General features: G+C 45.6%; 1 protein-coding gene, 1 long non-coding RNA gene and 1 other non-coding gene across 3 annotated transcripts in view; 2 read left to right on the top strand and 1 right to left on the bottom strand.

The window, feature by feature from the left end:
- Positions 1 to 20348, top strand: part of LOC140417781 (uncharacterized) — a 48014-nt gene extending 27666 nt beyond the window's left edge. Inside the window, 1 exon segment of the mRNA XM_072501243.1 lies at positions 10232 to 20348. Coding sequence (XP_072357344.1) covers positions 10232 to 11380 — 1149 coding nt within the window. The 3' untranslated portion in view covers positions 11381 to 20348.
- Positions 268 to 9070, top strand: LOC140418861 (uncharacterized). The gene is made up of 3 exons (XR_011945378.1): positions 268 to 438; positions 6488 to 6611; positions 8802 to 9070. It is a non-coding gene; the product is annotated as an uncharacterized lncRNA (long non-coding RNA).
- On the bottom strand, positions 1567 to 1639 carry trnak-cuu (transfer RNA lysine (anticodon CUU)). The gene has a single exon. It is a non-coding gene; the product is annotated as a tRNA-Lys (tRNA).
- Positions 20349 to 24386: the final 4038 nt, after the last annotated feature.

Genomic DNA, 24386 nt, shown 5'->3' with positions numbered 1-24386 from the left:
TCTGACGCCTGCGCGTTCTGGCTCCTGTTCCGCGCCCGACATTCCGGGTAGCTTTATCCACCATTATTCCATTCCGTTCCTCAGGGTGATAATTTGGTTCCAGCACTTTTGATACAGGTCGGTGTTTGTACGGAATGGGGCGGCCGCATCGGTGTTTTTCTCTCTGACCGGCCCCTGTTAACGGCTGTCATCTGTTTCGGGGGGCGATATGCAGCAGGGCGCCTGCGCGGCCGCCATTTTTCTCAGGTCCATCAGGGCGCATGTGCGGCCGTCCTGGACCCGGAAGCCGGAAGAGAGAATGTTGTGAATTTCTCTCCTGGACTGAGAGTAAAATTCCTTTGGAAAGAGGAGGATTTGCCACCGGGAATCTGAAACCAAACATCACATCATCCTCTGACTGAGTTACTCGAATCATCTGGACCTGAATATCATTGGGAGGTAAAATGGTTTGTCTGTTCTGTCTGAGGACAAAGATTTCAGATATCAGAGTGACTGGGAAACTTTTAATGACCATTCCAGGTTAGATTTGAGACTAAATACACCGATCACATTGGGGAAGTTAAATAATTTGCTGTTGTACTCTTTTGTATGCAGGTAAATTTTAAAATGACCGCATTAGCATACTTGGCAGCTAAACTGGGGCAAACTGCTGACCTTGTTAGTAGTGAGAGATGCTATCCCGGATTTTATTAAAGTTTGTTGTTCCTGTTGCATTTCATTCAGTTCATCGTGGCTACAGAGTAGGTATTCAGCCTAATATCAGTTTCCAGATTGTGGCCTGTAGCTTTTTAAGTTACATAAATTCAAATGTCTATCTGAATACTTTTAAATGTTTTGATGGTTTCTGCCATCATTTCAGGCAGCATGTCACAGATCCTCACCACCCTCTAAACCTCCTAGTCCTTCCCTAAATCTCTGCCCCCTTTTATCTATCCCTCAACCAAAGGCAATAGGACATTCCTATCCAATCTATTTCGATCCCTCAGAATTTAAAAAATATATAAATTTGAGTTTTAAAAAAATATAAATGTATATATTTTTCCAATTAAGGGGCAATTTAATTTGGCCAAGCCACCTATCCTGCACATATTTGGACTGTGGGGGTGAAACCCATACAGACGATGGGAGAATCTGCAAACTCCTTACAGACTGACCCGGGGCCAGGATCGAACCCGGGTCCCCAGCATGCAGGCACACAGCCACTGTGCCACCATGATCCCCCAGAATTTTATACATTTAGAATAATCTTTATTATTGTCACACGCATGCTTACATTCACACTGCAATGAAGTGACTGTGAAAATCACCTAGTAACTCTCTGGCACTTATTCGGGTACACAGAGGGAGAATTCAGAATGTCCAATTCACCTGACAAGCACGTCTTTCGGGATTTGTGGGAGGAAACCCATACAGACACTGGAGAATGCAAACTCCACACAGACAGTGTCCCAAGTGGGAATTGAATCCTGGGACCCTGGTGCTGTGAAGCAACAGTGCTAACCACTGTGCTACTGTGCCACCCATAAAACAGTTCAGCTCAATGTTCTCAGATTAAAGAAGCTGAAGCGCCCAGAGTGGGTCTTGAACCCACTGCCCTGGGATTAAGACTCCCATGCTCTACCGACTGAGCTAGCCAGGCTGCTTTTCAAAATTTCATTTTGGTCTCCCTTCAGCCTTTTTTGTTCCAAAGAAAACCGCCCCAGTTTATCCAAACTTTCCTCTGAGCAAACATTTTCAATTTCTGGCTGATGTTCGTAAATCCCCTCTGTACTGCCTTCAGTCCAAAGATGTGCAGGCTAAGTGGATTGGCCATGATATATTGCCCTTAGTGTCCAAAATTGCCTTAGTGTTGGGTGGGGTTACTGGGTTGTGGGGATAGGGTGGAGGTGTTGACCTTGGGTGGGGTGTTCTTTCCAAGAGCCGGTGCAGACTCGATGGGCCGAATGGCCTCCTTCTGCACTGTAAGTTCTATGATCTGTGATCATTGGCCGCGGCATTGAGTATAAGAATTGGCAAGTCATGTTTCAGCTGTATAGAACATTAGTTAGGCCACACTTGGAGAAAAGTGTTCAATTCTGGCCGCCACACTACCAGAAGGATGTGGAGGCTTTAGAGAGGGTGCAGAAGAGATTTACCAGGATGTTGTTTGGTGTGGAGTGCATTAGCTATGAGGAGCGGTTGAATAAACTAGATTTGTTCTCGTTGGAACGACGGAGGTTGAGGGGCGACCTGATAGAGTTCTACAAAATTATGAAGGGCATAGACAGAGTAGATAGTCAGAGGCTTTTCCCCAGGGTAGAGAGGTCAATTACTAGGGGACATAGGTTTAAGGTGCGAGGGGCAAGGTTTAGAGGAGATGTACTGTACAGGCAAGTTTTTTACACAGAGTGTAGTGGGTGCCTGGAACTCACTGCCGGAGGAGGTGGTGGAAGCAGGGACGATAGTGATATTTAAGGGGCATCTTGACAAATACATGAATAGGATGGGAAGAGAGGGATACGGACCCAGGAAGTGTAGAAGGTTTTAGTTTAGACGGGCAGCATGGTCGGCACAGGCTTGGAGGGCCGAAGGGCCTGTTCCTGTGCCATAGTTTTCTTTGTTCTACTCTCTAGAGTGCAATCTTCCTGTACACACGAATCTAGCTCTGGCCTAACTAGTCCTGTCCTGCCATTTATCATGTAATCCTTTGCCTTGTTTTCCCTCCAGCTTTCTTCCTCACTATCAAGTGTTTAATCATTTTTGTGTCACAGGTAATCTTCTTATTCATGTTCCTGCATTTATTTTCAAATCCGTGATGTAACCAGGAGTGAAGGGCCCAGTACTGATTCCTTTGAAACCGGCACTGGAAACAGCACTTTGATATTTTCCATTCTTTATGGGATGTGAGTGTCACGGGCAAACCAGCTTGGTTTCTCATTCCTAAATGTACTTAAACTGAGTGGCTTGCTAGGCAATTCGGAATTAACCACATTTCAGTGAGTTGGCCAGATCAGGTAATTCCGGTGCAGACTCATTGGGCCGAATGATCTCCTTCTGCACTGTAGATTCTATGATTAATTCCGACCTTGGGTCACTGTCTGTGTTGAGTTTGTACGTTCTTCCTGTGTCTGCGTAGATTTCCTCCAGGTGCTCTGGTTTCCTCCCACAGTCCACAGATATGCAGGTTAGATGGATTGGCTGTGTTAAATTGTCGCTGGGAGGGGTTGTGGGGATAGGGTGGGGAATTCGCCATAGTAGGATACTCTTTCATAGAATTTACAGTGCAGAAGGAGGCCATTCGGCCCATCGGGTCTGCACCGGCTCTTGGAAAGAGCACCCTACCCAAGGTCAACACCTCCACCCTATCCCCATAACCCAGTAACCCCACCCAACACTAAGGCCAATTTATCATGGCCAATCCACCTAACCTGCACATCTTTGGACTGGGAGGAAACCGGAGCACCCGGAGGAAACCCACGCACACATGGGGAGGATGTGCAGACTCCGCACAGACAGTGACCCAAGCCGGGAATCGAACCTGGGACCCTGGAGCTGTGAAGCAATTGTGCTATCTACAAGGCTACCGTGCTGCCCTTTCAGAGGATTGCTGCAGATCCGATGGGCCGAATGACCTCCTGCACTGAGGGGACCTCCTGCACTGAGGGGATTCTATGATCCTACATTGGATCCAATGATGTGTTCACTCACACAATGGAGCCTGACTCTTATTATGGGAACAGACACTGTGTTTGTTGCTCTCAAAGTGAGTGAATCCTTTGCTGTTTCTCCTCTGGGCCCCATCTCCACTATTATTGTCTGATTGTCCCACTGACACTCTCACTGTTATTATTGGACAATCAGCGAGTCAGCCTGAGCCTGTGGCCGCTCTCACCATCTGGAACCGTCACAATGCCCGGGTGATCGACGGTAGCTCCAGACCAATAGAACATAGAATATTACAGTGCAGTACAGGCCCTTCGGCCCTTGGTGTTGCGCCAACCTGTGAAACCACTCTAAAGCTCTACACTATTCCCTTATCGTCCAAATGTCTATCCAATGACCATTTGAATGCCCTTAATGTTGGCGAGTCCACTACTGTTGCAGGCAGGGCATTCCACGCCCTTACTACTCTCTGAGTAAAGAACCTACCTCTGACATCTGTCCTATATCTCCCCTCAATTTAAAGCTATGTCCCCTCATGCGAGACATCACCATCCGAGGAAAATAGGAAGAGGAGGGGCGGGTCTGGAGGACCGACCGGGAGCGGCTGGTCCTCCAACTAATCGGAATGAATGAGGGGGGGTGGGGGCAGACTTTGATTGAAGCATGCGCAGTGTGGGTGATGGCGGAGCAGAAGGGCGTCTTTTTCAAATGCGAAATTGGTAAGAAGCGTTTAACAATATGGAGGGAGCGAGAGATCGCGGGAGTGGGCGGAAACGTTGTGTAAAGCTGTTGTAAGCCGCAAACCTCGGAAATGTTGACGGGACCCCGTTTGTACCGAGCGGGGCTGCAGCTCCTCATGCTCGGGTTAACGGCCGCCATCTTTATTGGATGTGCGTCAGGGCGCATGCGCGTTTGTGATCTTTGTCGGGGCGATGATTCAATGAGTGGGAGGAGCTTGTTCCCCATTGTTCAGAATGGAGACAACTTGTCCATCAAACTGGATTAGTCTTTGAGTCCCAATGTCTTATTGACGATGCAAAGCGGTGGCAGAGATGGAAAGAAAAGGAAGAAAACCTGCTCTCCAGATTTCACTGTCTCATTTCACTGTCTGCGTGGGTTTCCGCCGGGTGCTCTGGTTTCCTCCCACAGTCCAAAGATGTGCAGGTTCGGTGGACTGGCCATGCTAAATTGCCCTTCGTGTCGAAAGGGCAATGGGGTGACTGGGTTGGTGGGATAGGTTGGAAGTGTGGCTTGAAATGGGGTGCTCTTTCCAAGGGCCGTGCAGACTCGATGGGCTGAATGGCCTCCTTCTGCACTGTAAATACAAGATTCATTGGACATCCTGTCCCATGTGTCCAAAGCTCTGCGGCTCTGTTCAGTCACATGAAGACCCAGGGCAGAAACATCCAACCCTGAGTAGACGTCGCCCTCAAATCAGGGGACTGCTGATGACAAGAGGGTCAGTGTGCAACCGGCGGGGGGGGGGGGGGGGGTGGCCATGAGCGGTCATCCTGGACCAGGGAGCAGGAGGGGAGAAGAGAATGTTCTGAATTTCTATCCTGGACTGACTGTGATTAATTTTGGGAACTCATTTAAAGGGGATTAGTCGGGGAGGATTTACACACAGCAAACTCAATTTTATCTTTCCTGAATTTTATTTCCAGACTGACAAAGAGAACAAAGAAAAATTATAGCACAGGAACAGGCCCTTCGGCCCTCCAAGCCTGTGCCGATCCAGATCCTCTATCTAAAATTGTGGCCTATTTTCTCAGGATCTGTATCCCTCTGCTCCCTGCCCTTGTATGTATCTGTCTAGATACATCTTAAATGACGCTATCGTGCCCGCCTCTTCCACCTCTGCGGGCAATGCGTTCCAGGCACCCACCACCCTCTGCGTAAAGAACTTTCCACGCATATCTCCCTTAAACTTTTCCCCTCTCACCTTGAACTCGAAAGAACAAAGCAAGTGAACGCAGTGATGCCTTTGTAAACTTCTTTCACGGGGGCTGAGAAAGGGATTCGCAGACAGGAAACTCACAACCGATCCTCACATCAAATTCTGACAGCACCATTCGAGTTATCAGGACCTAGAGATTATCGACCTTTGTGTGTAAGCATTGAGTTCAGATCATTACCACTCACTGTGTAAAATTTCTTCCTCATATCTCCCCTGTCGGTCTTGCTCACAATCCTAAATATGTGTCCCATAATCCTTTCACAATCTGCTAATGAACAGCTTTTCTTTATCTTTTGCTGGATTTGCCATTGTCATTTCCGGTGCCTGGGTCGCTGCCGGGTGATCCGTCCGGTTTCATTCCTTTTTCCTGTTTTTGTAGCGGTTGAATGGGCTTGGACCAGTCCATTTTAGGATCCAGTACGCAATTGATGTTTGCTCCAAGAATCAATTGTTGTGTATCCAGATCTGGGATGGATCCCAACAATTGTTTTACAAATGACACATCGTCCCAGTTAGGGGCTTAGCCATTCACCAGCACCACCAATATACCCGCCAATGACCCACTGACCACCACGTATCTCCCATTAGTGTCCGCAAAGATCTTAAGTGACCAAAAGAGGGACCTGTTTATCGTTTAGAATTGCACCACCTCAGGGGCAGCACGGTGGTGCAGTGGTTAGCACTGCTGCGTCACAGCGCCGAGGTCCCAGGTTTGATCCTGGCCCTGGGTCACTGCCTGTGTGGAGTTTGCACATTCTGCTCGTGTTTGCGTGGGTTCTGCCCCACAACCCAAAGATGTGCAGGGTAGGTGAATTGGCCACGCTAAATTGCCCCTTAATTTGTAAAAATGAATTGGGTATTCTAAATTTTTTTTTTTTTTAATTGCAGCACCTCGAAACCTTTGTCAAAGCCCGAGTGAAACACTTGGCTCACCCCTCCGCAGTCTGGTCTGATCTCTAACCCGCAAGTGAGTCTCCTGCAAGAACACCACACCAGCATTTAGATTCTTTAGGTGAGTGAAAACCCGCCACCTCTTCACTGGTCCACCCAATCCCCTTACGTTCCAGGTGACCAGCTGAATCAGAGGTCTGCCCCCACCCCCTCCATCACGGAATCTGCCATGAGGGACTATCCAGTAAATCTTCAAAATGTACAGGCCAAGAGTCCACCCAAGATGGCCGCCATATATGCACCCATACACTCAGAGTAAAACAAAAACAGTTCTTTAGTCATCAGTTAGCTCACCCGTCTCCCTCCCCACCCCCTATATATCCACATTGTGCTTCATAAAGAAAATCTCCCTTCACTCCGAACAGAAAAACGATTTTATCAGAAAATATGAAATCTATGCAGAGGATATCACAACACCCATCCCACCCCACAGGAAATGTAGATATTGTCCAATACAGATAACTGGACCCCAGTCCTTGCTTTACAATGTTCGCCTCCTCCATAGTCTCGAAATGGAAGTCTTTGGACTCATTTGTCACCCGCAGCTTTGCCGGGTATACCACCCCGAATCAAACTCCTTTCTTACACAGAGCAGCCTGAACCTTATTAAAGGCCGCTCACCAGCTCGGCTCCCACATCTTGGTACATCCTCACTGGGATAACTGAGTGAATCCCTTCCTACACTCAGAACAGGTGAATGGTTTGTCGCCGGTGTGACTACGGTGATGAGTCCCCAGCTCACATGGGGATCTGAATCCCTTCCCACAGTCCCCACATTTCCATGATTTCCGGATGCTGCTGGTCTCCTTGTCGCTTTCCACGTTTGTGTTTTGTCCCCATAGAGAGCATGTGTACGGTCTCTCCCCGCTCTGAATGGTGTGATGTTTTTTCAGACTGTGTAACTGGTTAAAGCTCTTTCCACAGTCAGTTCACTGGAACACTCTCACACGAGTCGTCTGTGTATTGGTATTTTTTCAGTCACACTGATCTTGAAAATCTTTCCTACAGACAAACATTTCTTCTTCCACGTTCACAGGCCAATGATATGCTGGTCCTGATGAATGGAGTGACTGTTAAATCCTGATGTGAAGTTTGATTTGAGTTTCCATCTGTAAATCCTCCCCTTGTAATATTCTGTAAAAGGAGTTTACAAAAGTCATCACCATGGGCAGGCACGGTGGCTCAGTGGTTAGCCGAGGACCCGGTCCTGGGTCACTGTCCATATGGAGTTTGCACATTCTCCCCGTGTCTGCGTGGATCTGGCCCTCACAATCCAAAAAGATGTGCAGGGTAGGTGAATTGGCCACGCTAAAATTACTCCTTGATTGGGAAAAAAAGAATTGGTACTCGAAATTTATTTATTTTTGTAATTAAAACAAACAAAAGCCATCACTGTCAGTCCAGGATAGAAATTCTGAAGAAACAATTCTAGTTTCTCTGGAACATTTTTTCCTCTCTTGTTCCCCCAAAGCTGTAAATCCCCGTCCCACACACTCTCCCTCCTCCCTGGGCTGAAATCCAATCCCATCTCAGCATCAGCACCATTTCTTTCCTCCACTCCCAGTTTTCTCCCTCCCTCTCCTCTGCCTGGGTTCAGTTCTCCAGCTCCTGTCTGCAGACTGACAATAAAATCAATGGGTCTTATTGGGGGTTTGGGGCCTCCAGCGGGTGTTTGTGAATCCTCATTTGAGCCCATCCTGGAACCATGCTAAATTGCACCTTTAATTGGGGAAAAAAAATACATGAAGGTTCAAGGCTCCACAAATGTTTCCAACTCCTCCCACCCATCTCCTCAACAGGTTGGCGCATTTATTTGTCTGACTAAAAGAATGGTTTCTGGTGGCACAGCGATTAGCACTGCTGGCTTACGGCGCCGAGGACCTGGGTTTGATCTCGGCCTCGGGTCACTGTCCGTGTGGAGTTCGCACATTCTCCCTGTGTCTACATGGGTATCACCTCCACAACCCAAAGATGTGCAGGATCGGTGGAGTGGCCACGCTAAATTGCACCTGAATTGGAAAAACAATAATTGGTTACTCTAAATTTCAAAAAATGATTGTCTCTTTCCTCAGGTTCACAATTAAAGGGGTGGGTTCCCCAGGAGATGGCTGACATTTCAGGGCAATTAAATTAATAATGTAATGTAAACATTCACCTGACGAAGGAGCAGTGCTCCGAAAGCTAGTGATTCAAAACAAACCTGTTGGACTTTAACCTGGTGTTGTAAGACTTCTTACTGTGCTCACCCCAGTCCAACGCCGGCATCTCCACATTATGGCTACCATTGACACCGCAGACTGCCGGCTCAAAGTGGAGAGGATCTCCAGGAAGATCGCGCAAAAAGAAGATTCACCTGAGGAAGGAGCAGCGCTCCGAAAGCTAGTGATTCGAAAAAAACCTGTTGGACTTTAACCTGGTGTTGTAAGACTTCTTACTGTGCTCACCCCAGTCCAACGCCGGCATCTCCACATCAAATTAATAATGGACAGAGATATGTCTCGTGTTGTTACATGGAACAAATTAAATATATTATTTACCGTTCTGGAATAAGGTGAATGTATTATTATTTCTCGTGTTGTAATATAAGACTGTAGCTACGTTATAGATTTCCAGTCATCTCTTCCCTCAGAGGGTTGTTAGTCTTTGGATTTCTCTTCCACAGGGACCAGTTGTATCTGGGGGTCATTGAATATACTGAAGCACAAGTTGGACAAATATTTTATTGACAATGGAGTTAAGGGTTATGGGGAACAGGTAGGAAAGTAGAGTGAAAGCTGAGATGAGGGGGGATCTCTTAACTCGAGGATGTGGTGAAGCTTTGGAATTCTCTACCCCAGAGGAATGTGGAGCCTCAGTCATCAGGTATGTTCAAGACAAATATTGATAGGTTTCTAGATATTGAAGATATTAAGAGATATGGGGACCATGTGGGAAAATGGTGCTGAGGTAGATCGGCCAAGGATCTCATTGAATAGTTGAGCTGACTCAGTGGGCTGAATGGCCTACTCTTGCTCCTATTATAATCTCTGCATCCTGGTCAGGAAGCAGTGAGCTGAGCTTGGATCTGTCAATCAACATGAATCAGTACCTTCAGGAGAATTGGGAGGGTGAATATTAGATACAGCAGAGTGAGAATGGAGGGAGATTGTGTGGGATGGAGATTTACAGCTTTTGGAGAACGAGAGAGGAAATAATGTTCCATAGGAACTAGAATTGTCTGTTCTGAATTTCTATCCTGTACTAACTGATGGCTTTTGTAAATTGTTTTTAAAGGATATTGGAAGAGGAGAAATTATAGACAGAAATCTCAAATGTCACACCTTGATATGACAAACTCACTCGATTCCTTCTGATCTGAATATCATCGGGCTCTGAATATCATCGGGCTCTGAATATCATCGGGCTCTGAATATCATCGGGCTCTGAATATCTTCAGGCTCTGAATATCATCGGCAAGAAGGAGAAATGTTTGTCCAATCGGTTGGCTTCAGATGAATTTAAACAGGAGTGTGACTGGAAAAGCACCGAGACCCACACAACACACACCCGGGTGAGAGTGTTCCAGTGAACTGACTGTGAAAAGAGCTTCAACTATTACACAGCCTGAAAAAACATCACACCATTCACAGTGAGGAGAGACAGTGCACATGTTCTGTGTGTAGACACGGCTTCCACTGATTTTCCAATCTGGAGAGACAAGAGGAGACTCAAAACATGGAGAAACTGTGGAAATGTGGGGACTGTGGAAAGGGATACAGAGTCCCATCTGAGCTGGAGATTCATCGACGCAGTCACACTGGGGAGAGGCCGTTCACCTGCTCCCAGTGTGGGAAGGGATTCACTCAGTTATCCAGCCTGCAGACACACCAGCGAGTTCACACTGGGGAGAAGCCATTCACCTGCTCTCGGTGTGGGAAGAGATTCATTGATTCATCCACCCTGCGGAGACACCAGCGGGTTCACACTGGGGAGAGGCCATTCACCTGCTCTCAGTGTGGGAAGGGATTCTGTGATTTGTCCAGTCTGCCGAGACATCAGCGAGTTCACACTGGGGAGAAGCCATTCACCTGCTCCCTCTGTGGAAAGGGATCCACACAGTCCAATCTGGAGAGACAAGAGGAGACCCAAAACATGGAGAAACCGTGGAAATGTGGGGAATGTGGGAAGGGATACAGATTCCCATCGGAGCTGGAGATTCATCGACAAAGTCACACTGGGGAGAGGCCGTTCACCTGCTCTCAGTGTGGGAAGGGATTTACTCAGTTATCCACCCTGCAGAATCACCAGCGAGTTCACACTGGGGAGAGGCCATTCACCTGCTCTCAGTGTGGGAACGGATTCACTCAGTTATCCAGCCTGCAGGCTCACCAGCGAGTTCACACTGGGGAGAAGCCATTCACCTGCTCTCAGTGTGGGAAGAGATTCATTGATTCATCCAACCTGCAGAGACACCAGCGAATTCACACTGGGGAGAGACCGTTCACCTGCTCTCAGTGTGGGAAGGGATTCCGTGATTTATCCAACCTGCGGATCCATCAGCGAGTTCACACTGGTGAGCGCCCGTTCATCTGCTCTCAGTGTGGGGAGGGATTCACTCAGTCATCCAGCCTGCAGACACACCAGCGAGTTCACACTGGGGAGAAGCCATTCACCTGCTCTCAGTGTGGGCAGAGATTCCGAGCTTCATCCAGCCTGCGGAGCCATCTGCGAGTTCACACTGGGGTCAAGCTGTTCACCTGCTTTCAGTGTGGGAACGGATTCAGTGATTTATCCAGTCTCCAGACACACCAGCGAGTTCACACTGGGGAGAGGCCATTCTCCTGCTCTTAGTGTGGGAAGGGATTACAGAGAAACGTAGAAAATAGGAGCAGGATGAGAGCATTTGGCCCTTCGCGCCTGCTCTGCCATTCATTATGATCATGGCTTATCATCCAACTCCATAGCCTAATCCCGCTTTCCCCTCCGTATCCTTTGATCCCCTTCGCCCTGAGTGCTATATCTAACTGCTTCTTGAAAACATACAATGTATTGGCCTCAACTATATCCTGTGGTAACAAATTCCACAGGCTCCCCACTCTCTGGTCAAATAGATTTCTCCTCATCTCCGCCTAAATGGTCTACCCGTTATCCACAGACTCCGACCTCTGGTTCTGTACAATCCCACAATCAGGAAAATCTTTCCTGCATCTACCCTGTCAAGTCCTGTTAGAATATTATAGGTTTCTCTGAGATCCCCACCATTCTTCTGAACTCCAGCGAATACAATCCTAACTGATTCGATCTCTCATACGTCAGTCCCACCATCCCAGGAATCAGTCTGGTAAACCATCGCTGAGCTCCCTCTAGAGCAAGAACATCCTTCCTCAGATAAGGAGACCAAAACTGCACACAATGTTCCAAGTACAGCCTCACCAGGGCCCTGTATAGAACAAAGAACAATACAGCCGAGGAACAGGCCCTTCGGCCCTCCAAACCTGCGGTGGTCACGTGTCCTATCTAGACCAACCACATGTATCATATACCCTGTCTGCTCATGTACCTATCCAGATCAGTCTTAAAGGTCTCTAACATATCTGCCTCAACCACCTCACTTGGCAGTGCATTCCAGGCCACCACCCTTTGTGTAACAAAACTTCCCCCGCACAGTACCTATCAGAGGGAGTAAAATTAAAGTGAAGCGGGATCTGGAATTTGTATTCAGAAAATATTCACAAGGTGGATGCAGGTGAACAGAGAGCTGGAGAATCTTTAAAGTCAGTGCATGAACTTCTGTTTGAAGCAGATGTATTTATGACATGCCAATAATTTAGAATTGTGAAAGATGGTCTGCATGTGGGGAGGATGAATCTATGTTGATCGTTACAACATTTTAGTCGAAAGGTTTTACATTTATACTTAGTGGCAGCTCAAGTATTTGTGCTGCTGATTCAGATCATTCTCGTAGCTTCAGTATGTTGTCAGCGGTATGTAATCAAGAAATTAGCAGCTTATAGTTATGAAATAACTAAGTTAACTAGAAATCAGTTCTCAGAAGTCAATCACCTTCTCACGTTGGGAGATTTGTAATAAATAATCGATAACATATTAAGAAATCGACCAAATATTCTAGGAATAGCTCATTTCCTCTCTCATTTCCATAGCAGCTGCTGGGTGTTCTGATCTGTTCTCTCTGCCCAGGCTGTGTCTTGAGCACAAATCCTGAAACTAGATGTTTTGAACTCTGATACAATTACATCTCTATTGCATCTCTATACTCCTACATAAACCATTTGTCTGTGTAAAGGTGAAAACAGGCTCTCAAGAGGAAAATAAAGTCACTTTGGGCAAATAAGAAATTTTGCAATGATCCATACTGGCTTCAGCTCAGCACCCACCCCCGTTGAAGTAGTAAATAACTTATTCACACCAAAGAATTGAGACAAGTCAATTTATTGGCAAATGCTTTTGGGAGACAGCCAGGCACTCCGCAGTGCTCGTGGTCACCTTCTCAATTATACAACGGCAATTAGCCTCTTTTATACATGTACACTTGGTTAGTTCCTAATTAGCTTGGGGGGGGGGTTACATACACTACCAATTAGGCCCCGCTAGCAACAATTAGTTTCCAATCACATTCCTCTGAGACGATCCGTTAACTATCGTGCACATCTCCTGGTCCACAATTACAAGGATAATAGGTGTCTCAATAGTTACCGGTCAGTTTGTCAGTTACAGAATGACTCAGCAATTAATCGGAACGTGGCAGATGTCAGTAGGTGACTGAGAGAATGACTCACCAGTAACCGTATACTTAACAGGTCAGTGCAGAATTAGATTGCCGTGGTAAGTAAGCTAGTATAGAATGACTCAGCAGTCCACACTATTGCAGGCATAAGCTAATAATTAAACATAATAAAATAGAGAGATTCCTAATGAATAAATGAATAACCTCTAATATAAATTTCCCTTAACAATCCCTCCTTTTGGTCAAGAATTGTGTTAACAATTCCTCAGACCAACACTATTCCGGTTGCTGTCTTGTTTGCATTTCTTATATAAACACATCATCATATTTGTCACCCCCTTTTTCCGCGTCGTCTTCGCCGTCTTGGTCGGTGGTGTACATGAACGGGATGTCTTCTTGGTGATGTCTACTGGCATCATCCGAACCATAGCCATCTTACAACATAGATTAAGGCATCCAATGATTATACAGCATACAATTATAATAACGACAAGTATTATCAATCCATGCATCAGGTAGGACCCCCATGGCCGAGCTATGAGAGCTGGCTCTGAGCTGACCCTGTATTTTTGGGGTTTATATCCCCCTTCTAATTGTACTGACTAACATATATCCCTGATCTTTGTCATTTGTGTGTTCATGTCGCGATTTTAAATTATGCTCCGAAATCAATTATAAATTTATCCATATCTTAGACCAGTGCCGATAGACCCTTTTTCGTTCTTCCCTCCAGTCCAATCACCGTGAACCATAGCTGTTGCTGTACAGGAAGGTAACACAATGGCTATATCCATATGTCCCACTACCTCTAAAGCATTTTACTTCCTTGGGGTAGCAGCACCGTAGAAGCTTCCTCATGTCCCTTAGAAACAGCACACAACTCAGTCCATCGGTAACCGAAAGGATCTTTGTCCATCACTGGCTGTCTAGTGTCCCATTTTCCATCATCCAAATTGCTTTCCGTTTCTCATTCGAATGGTAAATTATGATATCATGTACTATCCACTGATTCCCTTGCATACACATAGGACAAGGTACGTATTCACATGCAATTCTCGTTTGCTTTTATGGAGACAACTGTCTGTTCCCAGCAATCCTAAACACAGTATCAATTTTATCAGATCCATCCTTATTACTTTAAATAAAAAATGTCCCAAAGTCTATACCGGCCGCGCGCTACTGTCCGCGTTCCCGTTCAGCTTGCTTGGAGGTCAGAGAGGAGAGGGTCTGTAAGCCAAGCAAATCACATATATTCAAATATTGGTTTCAATTGTCGCCTGCGTGCGTCTTGAGTTAAGTCCAATGTTTCCAGACCCCTTTCCCTCTCATGTCTGTACATGCACAAGTATCGCCACTAATTATAACTTGGTATGGCCCGTTCCATTTAGGGGCAAAATCGGGTTTTGCAGATAACGTTTTCACCATTAGACTCCCAGCAACACGGATGTCAGGAAGTGTCTCAAGTTCTCTCTGTGTGTCTCATTGTTCCTGACTGTCCTTTACTGATTTACGCATCTCTTTATGTTGGGCGCACAGCTCCAGTACATAACATCTGATTCTATCTTTCAGCGGACCTACATCGGCCCCACCAGTGATAATGTTCTCTGGTAGTTGCATCGCCCACCCAGTCATTAATTCATACGGGGTCAAACCAGTTGTCCGGGTTGTTGTAGCCCTTAATTTCATCAGGATTATGGGTAACACCTCAGTCCATGTTAGTCCCGACACCTGAATAGCTTTTGCCAAAGCATTTTTAAGGGTTCAGTTCATTCGTTCTACCATTCCAGAGCTTTGTGGATGGTAGGGGATGTGGAATTTTTGTTTTATACCCATGAGTTGGCACACTGTTTTTATTACTTTCCCAGTAAAGTGTGTTCCGTGGTCAGAATCAATTTGTAGCAGTACTCCCCATCTCGGGATGATCTCTTCTGCCAATATTCTGGCCACCGTGGTGGCAGTGCAATTCCAAGTAAGGAACGTTTCCACCCACTGGGTAAATTGATCAATAATCACCAAACAGTACGTCTTCCCATGGGATGGTGGTAGGGGCCCTGTGAAGTCCAGCTGTAGATGTTCCCACGGCCCTTTGGGCCGGGGCTGGTGTCCCATTTTTATGGATCGACCGGGATTATATTGCGCACAGGTCACACATCGGTGGCAATACCGGGCTATGTCTCTCCCCATTCATTTCCACCACCATTCCTTTTTCATACTAGCTGTCATGGCTTCCCTTCCTGCGTGCGAGAGTCCATGATGTAATTTCAGGAGGGTATTTAGTATACATTCTGGCGCTACCACTTTATCATTATATCTCCACACACCACCATTCCCTCTCTGGACTCCGTATGCTGTCCATCTCTCGCTCAGATGTCCGCGTGCAGCTTTTGGATATCTATTTTGTTTTCTATCGGGTCTGCTGCAGCTACTGGGAGTTCATCAACTACCTCTTGTTCTAATGCGAATTGTGCTGCTCTATCTGCGGCTTGATTACCTTTAAATTGTGTCCACTCAGGGTCCTCCTTTCCTGGTTCCCATTGGTGGGCCTTGATCTTGATTACTGAACCTGCTCTAGGGATCTCACTAGCCTTTAATAGGGCTTCTGTCCTCTGTCTGTGTTTGATTGGGGTTCCGTCTGTAGTTATGAATCCTCGTCGTCCCCATGATGTCATATAGTCGTGTACTACCCCGAATGCATACCGGCTGTCAGTGTAAATATTCACAGCCTTTCCTTCAGATAATTTTAGGGCTTGTGTGAGTGCCACTATTTCTGCTACCTGTGCTGAAATCCTCCATCGGTCCTTCCTGACTTTATTGTTTTTAACCTGTCATTGACCACTGCCCAGCCTGTCCGGGGTAACCCCTCCATGTATTTACGGGAGCCATCAACAAAAAGGGTTACCCCCCAATGCTGTCTAAAATATTTTTTTCTGGAGTGTAGTTCTCTTTTCTTCGCCCGAACAAGTATGTCTTTTATTTTTTCCATCTGAAAAATGAAATGCACAGATGTACTTTCTATTTGTGTTTGGATACTCCAGAAGTGCCCTCTCCACGACTTCCAGATTTCCTTTGCCATCATTTCTTCCCTTTTTCTTTTTGAATAGTTTGTTGTCTTTATCATTAATGTACATCATACAATTAAGGCCTGTTAAGCCTCCTCCTTCTGTCATGCACCCCCGAGTGAGATTCGAAAAAACACAAACTCCTCCTCTTTTGCTCGCTCAGTGATCCAAACCGGTCGAAACCTTACCCTGATACATTTCGGGTATTGCTGCTGCTTTTACTTCAATTTCTTTATTTTTGATTATGACCGGATCGTTATGAAGGTAAGTTCCGAACATGACATTTAACTTTATCATCTGTCCTATCAATGCTGCTAACGGGTTTTAATTCACAGTCTTCCCACCAATTGGGTCATGTGTTTTAATTGTGATACAATTTCTTTTGCTCCAGACACCATGCTTCTCTAATTCAACTGTATGTTTACCCAAATTCTGAACAATTGTGTCTTTACTTTTTCCAGCGTCACTGATTACTTTGCCTGTGGTTTTAGTTGGTAGCTTCACCCAAACTTCCTCTGTGTTATCAATTGGTTTTAATATCTTAATTTTTCCTGCATCTATTTTCATTAAATCTTTCCTGCCATCAGATTCTCATTTCCTGATACTGCAAGTAATTCTCCTAATCTAATTTCTGGTCCACTATCTTTATTCCCTAAAGCTCCTTCGACCATGTATTTAACATTCCAAACATCATTTTTTTTTCTTCCCTTCTGTATTTCATGTCATCATTGGGCACTAGGACCCTGGTGGACCTATGCCGTGTCAATTTCAAAGTAACTTCCTGCAAGCAGCTGCCGAATTAACTTCTAATTGATGTGAAACTCGGTTGTGAATTACAACATTTTTAAAACTACAAACACCAAAGGAAATTCACAAATCCTTATTGAACACACACACATTTACCCACTTTAGTTTTGCAAATTCGAAAAAGCTTTCTAACTCCTCTCACAGTTGCTGGGCGTAGCATCTGTTGGACCCTATTATTTCTCTAGGTCTACTGGCATTTCTTTGAGTCCTTGTGAGATTAGATGTCCTAAATATAGCACTCGTTCTTTTCCAATTTTGCGCCTCTTTGGGACTCACTTTAAATCCCGCAGTGTTCAATTCGCTAAACACCACATATAATGCTGCCTGGATTCCGAGGCTATCAGTATATCATCTACATACTGTAATATTGTACATATCCTTTCATTAATGTTCCCTCATTATTTTAACATTCATAAAATCGCATTGGTATATACTAGTTATTTATTTCCACCAGCGTGGTTTCGCTTAAATAGGCGGGTGTTTTACTTCCTCCTACCCTGATTATATGAATCATTTTATTTCAGTTAGGCAGGGGCAAGTCAGTAATTGATATAGATGCTCCTGTGTCCATTTCACATTGTCAGCCCCCCACCAGTGCAGACACATAAATCCTCCCCTCTTTTTTGCTCTTAATTATGGGGGCCGCAGACGGTCAGTCTATCTTTTCCTCGGTCCCCTATTTGTGACTGCAACGGGGTCCTCCATTCCCAGATCTGTTTCCTTTCTTTGGTTTTCGACCGTTCTTTGCGAAATGTCCCTGTCTGCCACAGTTGTAACATTTTAAATTTGGCTGTGTCGCACCTCCGCTACCATAAGCGCTAATGTTTTCTTGTTTTATTTGCCATTTCTCTTCTCCGTATTCCTCAACATTCATCGCAGGCCCTGAACAATCGTTCCCCATGTTCAGAGGCTCCCTCTCCCTTTTGTTGAATCTTAATCCAATTAGTTGTGGCAGTCTGTACTGCTGTTTTGAATGGGGTGAAGTCCGCCTGTTGGGCGTCCACTTCGACAAGGAGGCCAAATGCCTGCGTCCAGACACCAGTCTGGTGGTGATTGGTCTGTCCAGGCCTCTGTACCAGCCTCCATTTATCCTGAGGGCACGCGGCTCTGACCAGCTGGTGAATATCCCACAAATGCAGTTGGTGTCCTACCCACACGGTATCTAAGTCTGTCCAAAATTTAGCATTTGCACTTTGGGGTTGTAATTTGCCCAAGAAATCCCATACTTGCTGTCTTTCCCCAGGGATGAAGGGTTTATAAGTTGCCCTTGGTTGTGCCTCAGTTCTTGTCCTGGTCACCGGGGCCATATTACATCTTCCGTATTCCTTGAGGTAGGAGGGGGGCTGTTGCCCCCTGTTGTGTTGTCTCATAAGGTGGAAGGAGACCCCAATGATTCTTCTCCAACAGCTGATCCCTTTTTTCTAATTCCCTTACCCTAGATTCTAATTTCCTTATCTTGTCTTTGTCCTCAGTCCATTTTTTGGTAGAGGTTGATACTTGTTCAATTAGTCCAGCCAATTGGTGTACTAACAATACTCCTGCTTTTGTAGTTTTATCTTTCTTTTCAATATCTATCCATTTCCTTTGTTGTTCCAATGTCTGAGAGACATTCCAACCATCTCATTCTCTCAGTCACTGAACCTTTTATGAATTGACTCAAGTCTTTACCACCATTTGGTTATTCTGTCCCGGCTCTCTCAAAGGGGTGGCCAGCTGCTTGAGTCCGGAGACAGAATCCCATCCTCGGTAAATAACTTATTCACACCAAAGAATGGAGTCAAGTCAATTTATTGGCAAAAGCTTTTGGGAGAAAGCCAGGCACTCCGCAGTGCTCGTGGTCACCTTCTCAATTGTACAATGGCAGTTCGCCTCTTTTATACGTGTACGTGGGTTAGTTCCTAACTAGCTTGTGGGGGTTACATACACGGCCAATTAGGCACCCCCCAGCAACAATTAGCTTCCAATCACATTCCTCTGAAACCATTTGTTATCTAATGCTCACAACTCTGTTTTCAATTATAAGGATAACAGATGTCTAAAAAGTTAACGGTCAGTTTGTCAGCTACAGAATGACTCAGCAATTAATCGGAACATTGAAGATGTGTTCGTAGATCAGTTAAAGAATGACTCGCCACTAACCCTACTTATCAGGTCCTTGCAGAATTAGATTGCCGTGGTTGTCAGTCCACACTATTGCAGGCATAAGCTAATGATTGAACATAATAAAATAAAGAGATTAAATGAATAACCTCTAATGTAAATTTCCCTTAACAGCAGTAAATGCTGGCCCAGCCAGTGACCCCCACCTCCCATGAATGAATAATTTTTAAGGCGGCTCATTGTTCAATCTGAAGACGAGTAAGAAACTGTCTCTTTGATTGGATTTGGTTTATTGTCACGTGTACCGAGCACAGTGAAAAGTATTGTTCTGCGTACAGTCCAGACAGATTGTTCCATACATTAAAAAACAAACTGCGGATCTTGGCAGTTTGCTCAGTTCACAAAATAATTTAATGGCTTTCCAGATGCAGATTAATATTTGAATCACAATCCGAAACATAGCTAGACAGTTCATATAGACAGACACAAACAATACTGTAACTGGATTCGAGGAAATGGCAGAGATTTAACTGAACCACATTTTTGAAAAATTCGGCCTTAATGCCAGAGGATCAGAATAAGCCACTCAGGGAGATGAGGAAATCCAGGCTCAGTGCGGATTTGCTGTCACCCCTCCTTTCTTATACTTGAACGGGATTTAGGCTGCAGAATGTTTCACACCAAAACACGGGGGTCAAATATAAGCAACACATAATTCTCAATTCACTTCCATTTAACGATATTTGACTTTATTTAAAAGCTCAACAAAGCACCATGGGATCTGTATTATCCAGTGAAACGCTTTCTTTTCTTGGTCAGTCATGTTTGCAATTCAATGGTGTATATTTCAGAGTTATCCAGTTTGAAATGACGACACATGATAAATATACTGATGTTAAGCAATGAATAACGAAACCAATATTGAGTAAAGATTCATGGGACTTCTGTTACCCAGTGAGACACTTTTTTTTCTTGGTCAGTCATGTTTGCAATTCAATGGTGTATATTTCAGTTATTCAGAGTGAAAACTCGAGAGCTATTCAATTCAAAATGAAGTCATATATAACAAATAAATATTCTGATGTTCAACATTGAATAATGAAACAAATATTGAGTAAAACTGGTGGAAATTTTCTGCAGGAAGATGAGAATGAAGTATTAATGATTGAACAGAGAGCATTATTCCATTACATATTTACTGAACAAATGCAAAAGTACAATATAAGTTCTACATCTTATGTTCTTACAAATTGAGACATCTGTTTTAAAGGCACAACTGTCTTCATGTAATAAGTGACCTGGCCTCCCAGCCGAACCATTGAAAGCCGCAGCAAGACTGTGCAGCTGAATCTTGCACAGATCCATTGTTACTGGTCTTCCAGCTGTTTCTGTAGCATTCACCTCACGAGCGAAAGGTGTCGGATTCAAAATTGGCAGAAGCATTAAATGCTTCTAATTTATGATGTGGAGATGCCGGTGTTGGACTGGGGTGAGCACAGTAAAGAGGTCTTACAACACCAGGTTAAAGTCCAACAGGTTTGTTTAGAATCACTGGCTTTCAGAGCGCAGCTCCTTTCCTCAGGTGAATGAAGATGTGGGTTCCACAAACACATATGTGCAGCAGGGTAGCACAAGTGGATAGCACTGTGGCTTCACAGTGCCAGGTCCCAGGTTCAATTTCCCGCTGGGTCACTGTTTGTGCATAGACTGCACATTCTCCCTGTATCTGCATGGGTTTCCTCCGGGTGCTCCGGTTTCCTCCCACAGTCCAAAGACGTGCAGGTTAGGTGGATAGGCCATACTATCCAAAAAGGTTAGGAGGGGTTATTGGGTTACGGGGATAGGGTGGAAGTGAGAGTTTAAGTGGGTCGGTGCAGACTCGATGGGCCGAATGGCCTCCTTCTGCACTGTATGTTCTATATGTAGAAAAATTCAATGATGCGAGATGGTACTTTGGATGCGAGTCTTTGCAAGGAATTACGTCTTTACAGGTCAAAACGGTGCGACTGGAGAGAGGGATAATCACAGCTTAAAGAGGTGTGAATTGTCTCAAGCCAGGACAGTTGGTAGGATTTCACAAGTGCATGTAATGTGACATGAATCCAGGGTCCCGTTTGAGGCCATACTCATGTGTGCGAAACTTGGCTATCAGTTTCTGCTCGGCGATTCTGCGTTATCTCGAGTCCTGAAGGTCGCCTTTTCATAGAATTTACAATGCAGAAGGGGGCCATTCGGCCCATCGAGTCTGCACCGGCTCTTGGAAAGAGCACCCTACCCAAGCCCACACTTCCATCCGATCCCCATTACCCAGTAATCCCACCCGACACTAAGGACAATTTAGCATGGCCAATCCACCTAACCTGCACATCATTGGGCTGTGGGAGAAAACTGGCGCACCCGGAGGAAACCCCCACACACACGGCGAGAACGTGCAGACTCCGCACAGACAGTGACCCAAGCCGGGAATCGAACCTGGGACCCTGGAGCTGTGAAGCAATTGTGCCAACCACAATGCTACCGTGCGTGCCTTGGAGAACGCTTACCCGAAGATCAGAGGCTAAAAGCCCTTTACTGCTAAAGGAAACATTCCTGCCTGGCAATTGTTGCGTGATGTCCATTCGTCTGTTGTCACAGCGTCTGCTTGGCCTCACCGATGCACCATGCCTCGGGACATCCTTTGCTGCAGCGTATGAGGTAGACAACGTTGGCCGAGTCACACAAGAATATACCGCATACTTGGTTGGGGGGTATTCTTACGTGTAATGGTGGTACCGTGTTGATGATCTGGCACGTCTTGCAAAGGTTGCCATGGCAGGGTTGTGTGGTGCCATGGTCGCTGTTCTCCTGAACGCTGGGTAGTTTGCTGCAATCAATGGTCTGTTTGAGGTTGCGCGGTTGTTTGAAGGAATGTAGTGGGGATGGCCTTGGCAAGATGTTTGTATCTATCGATGACATGTTGAAGGCTGCAAAGAAGATGTCGTAGTTTCTCCGCTCCAGGGAATTCATCAGGCGAATGAGGCACCGGGAGTTCTTCCACAGACCCCAAGAGGCCTAAAGTGAACCCAATGAGACAAACAGTGAATCGGAACAGCAGACTGAGAGATCTGTGGGACTGGAAGATCCAGCCAGCAGGCAGGGCTGTAAAACCCCTCCCATTGAAACAATCCGATCAGCTGATTCTACAGCTCCTCTTCCACTAAACCACTCGGTAAAACTGCCTCGAAGACCTTTCTTGTCCACATTCTGAACTCACATCTTGCCCCTCTTTTCCTGCTATTTCCCATCATGCTCATCTTGTCTGTGAGACTTACCCATTGCTCCTTTGACCTGATTCTCACAATCATAAAATTTACAGTGCAGAAGGAGGCCATTCGGCACATCGAGTCTGCACTGGCCTTTGGAAAGAGCACACTTCTCAAGCACACACCTCTACCCTATCCCCGTAATCCAGTAACCCCCACTTAACCCTTTTGGACACTAAGGGCAATTTAGCATGGCCACTCCACCAAACCTGCACATCTTTGGATTGTGGGAGAAAACCGGAGCACCCGGAGTAAACCCACGCAGACATGGGGAGAACGTACAGACTCTGCACAGACAGTGACCCAATCGGGAATCGAACCTGGGACAGTGGAGCTGTGAAGCAACGGTGCTAACCACTGTGCCCCTGATTTATTGGATTCAAGTTCAAATACAAGCCACGATGAAGCGTCTGCTATGGTGGGGTTTGAAGCTGCATTCTCAGAGAATTGTGCTGGGTCTCAGGATTACTCATCCAGTGACAATACCACTACACCATCACCTCCCCATTCAAGCACTTTTCAGAGCTCGTCCAGGATATGAACCCTGGAACTCTCGCATTTTGGAAACCCCCTAAGCGAAAATCATACCCCACAGTTTCGACGGTATCTCCATGGAGTTAGTGTCGTTGTCCGTTTCCTCTTTAGACAATCAAGTGAAGCTTGGTCCTCACACAGAACACGTGTATGGTTTCTCCCCTTAGTGAATGGTGTGGTGTTTTATCAGGCTGTAACTGGTTAAAGCTCTTTCCACAGTCAGTTCACTGGAACACTCTCACTCAGGTGCGTGTGTGTCTCGGTGCTTTTCCAGTCACACTGATGTTTGAAATATTTTCCCACAAACAGAACAAACATTTTTCATTCCACATTCATAGTCTGAGGATATTCAGGTCCTGATCAATTAAGTGACACTGTCGGATCTTAATGTGATATTTGGTTTGTTTCCTGTTTAAAAATCCTCTCCTAATGCCCTGGAATAGGAGTTTACAAAGGTCACACTATCAGTACAAGATAGAAATTCAGAACAGACAATTCCAGTTTCTGTGGAACATTTTTTTTCTCTCTTCTGTCCCCAAAGGTGTAAATCCCCGTCCCACACACTCTCCCTCCTCCCTGGGCTGAAATCCAAATAAAGTATTAGATCATTATTTCTGTATCCTTTTACCAAAGTTATATAATTAGAGGTAAGAATATGCTTCATAAGTCACTTCCTTCATGACTTGTGACAGACATTAATCTGAATTATCCTGACTGACCAATTAGAAAAACAGATGTGACTGGAAAAGATATAGTTCGAGTACAATAGATGGGTCGTTTTTTGTACAGTGTGTGCAGGAGGGTTTCCTGAAACAATATGTTGACAGGCCAACAAGAGGCGAGGCCACGTTGGATTTGGTTTTGGGTAATGAACCAGGCCAGGTGTTGGATTTGGAGGTAGGAGAGCACTTTGGGGACAGTGACCACAATTCGGTGACGTTCATGTTAATGATGGAAAGGGATAAGTATACACCGCAGCGCAAGAGTTATAGCTGGGGGAAGGGCAATTATGATGCCATTAGACGTGACTTGGGGGGGATAAGGTGGAGAAGTAGGCTGCAAGTGTTGGGCACACTGGATAGGTGGGGCTTGTTCAAGGATCAGCTACTGCGTGTTCTTGATAAGTATGTACCGGTCAGACAGGGAGGAAGGCGTCGAGCGAGGGAACTGAGGTTTACCAAGGAAGTGGAATCTCTTGTTAAGAGGAAGAAGGAGGCCTATGTGAAGATGAAGTGAGAAGTTTCGGTTGGGGCGATGGATAGTTACAAGGTAGCGAGGAAGGATCTAAAGAGAGAGCTAAGACGAGCAAG

Source organism: Scyliorhinus torazame, chromosome 5 (genome assembly GCF_047496885.1).
Source record: "Scyliorhinus torazame isolate Kashiwa2021f chromosome 5, sScyTor2.1, whole genome shotgun sequence".
NCBI classification, from domain to species: Eukaryota; Metazoa; Chordata; class Chondrichthyes; order Carcharhiniformes; family Scyliorhinidae; genus Scyliorhinus; species Scyliorhinus torazame.
This window is presented reverse-complemented; position numbering and strand designations above follow the sequence as displayed.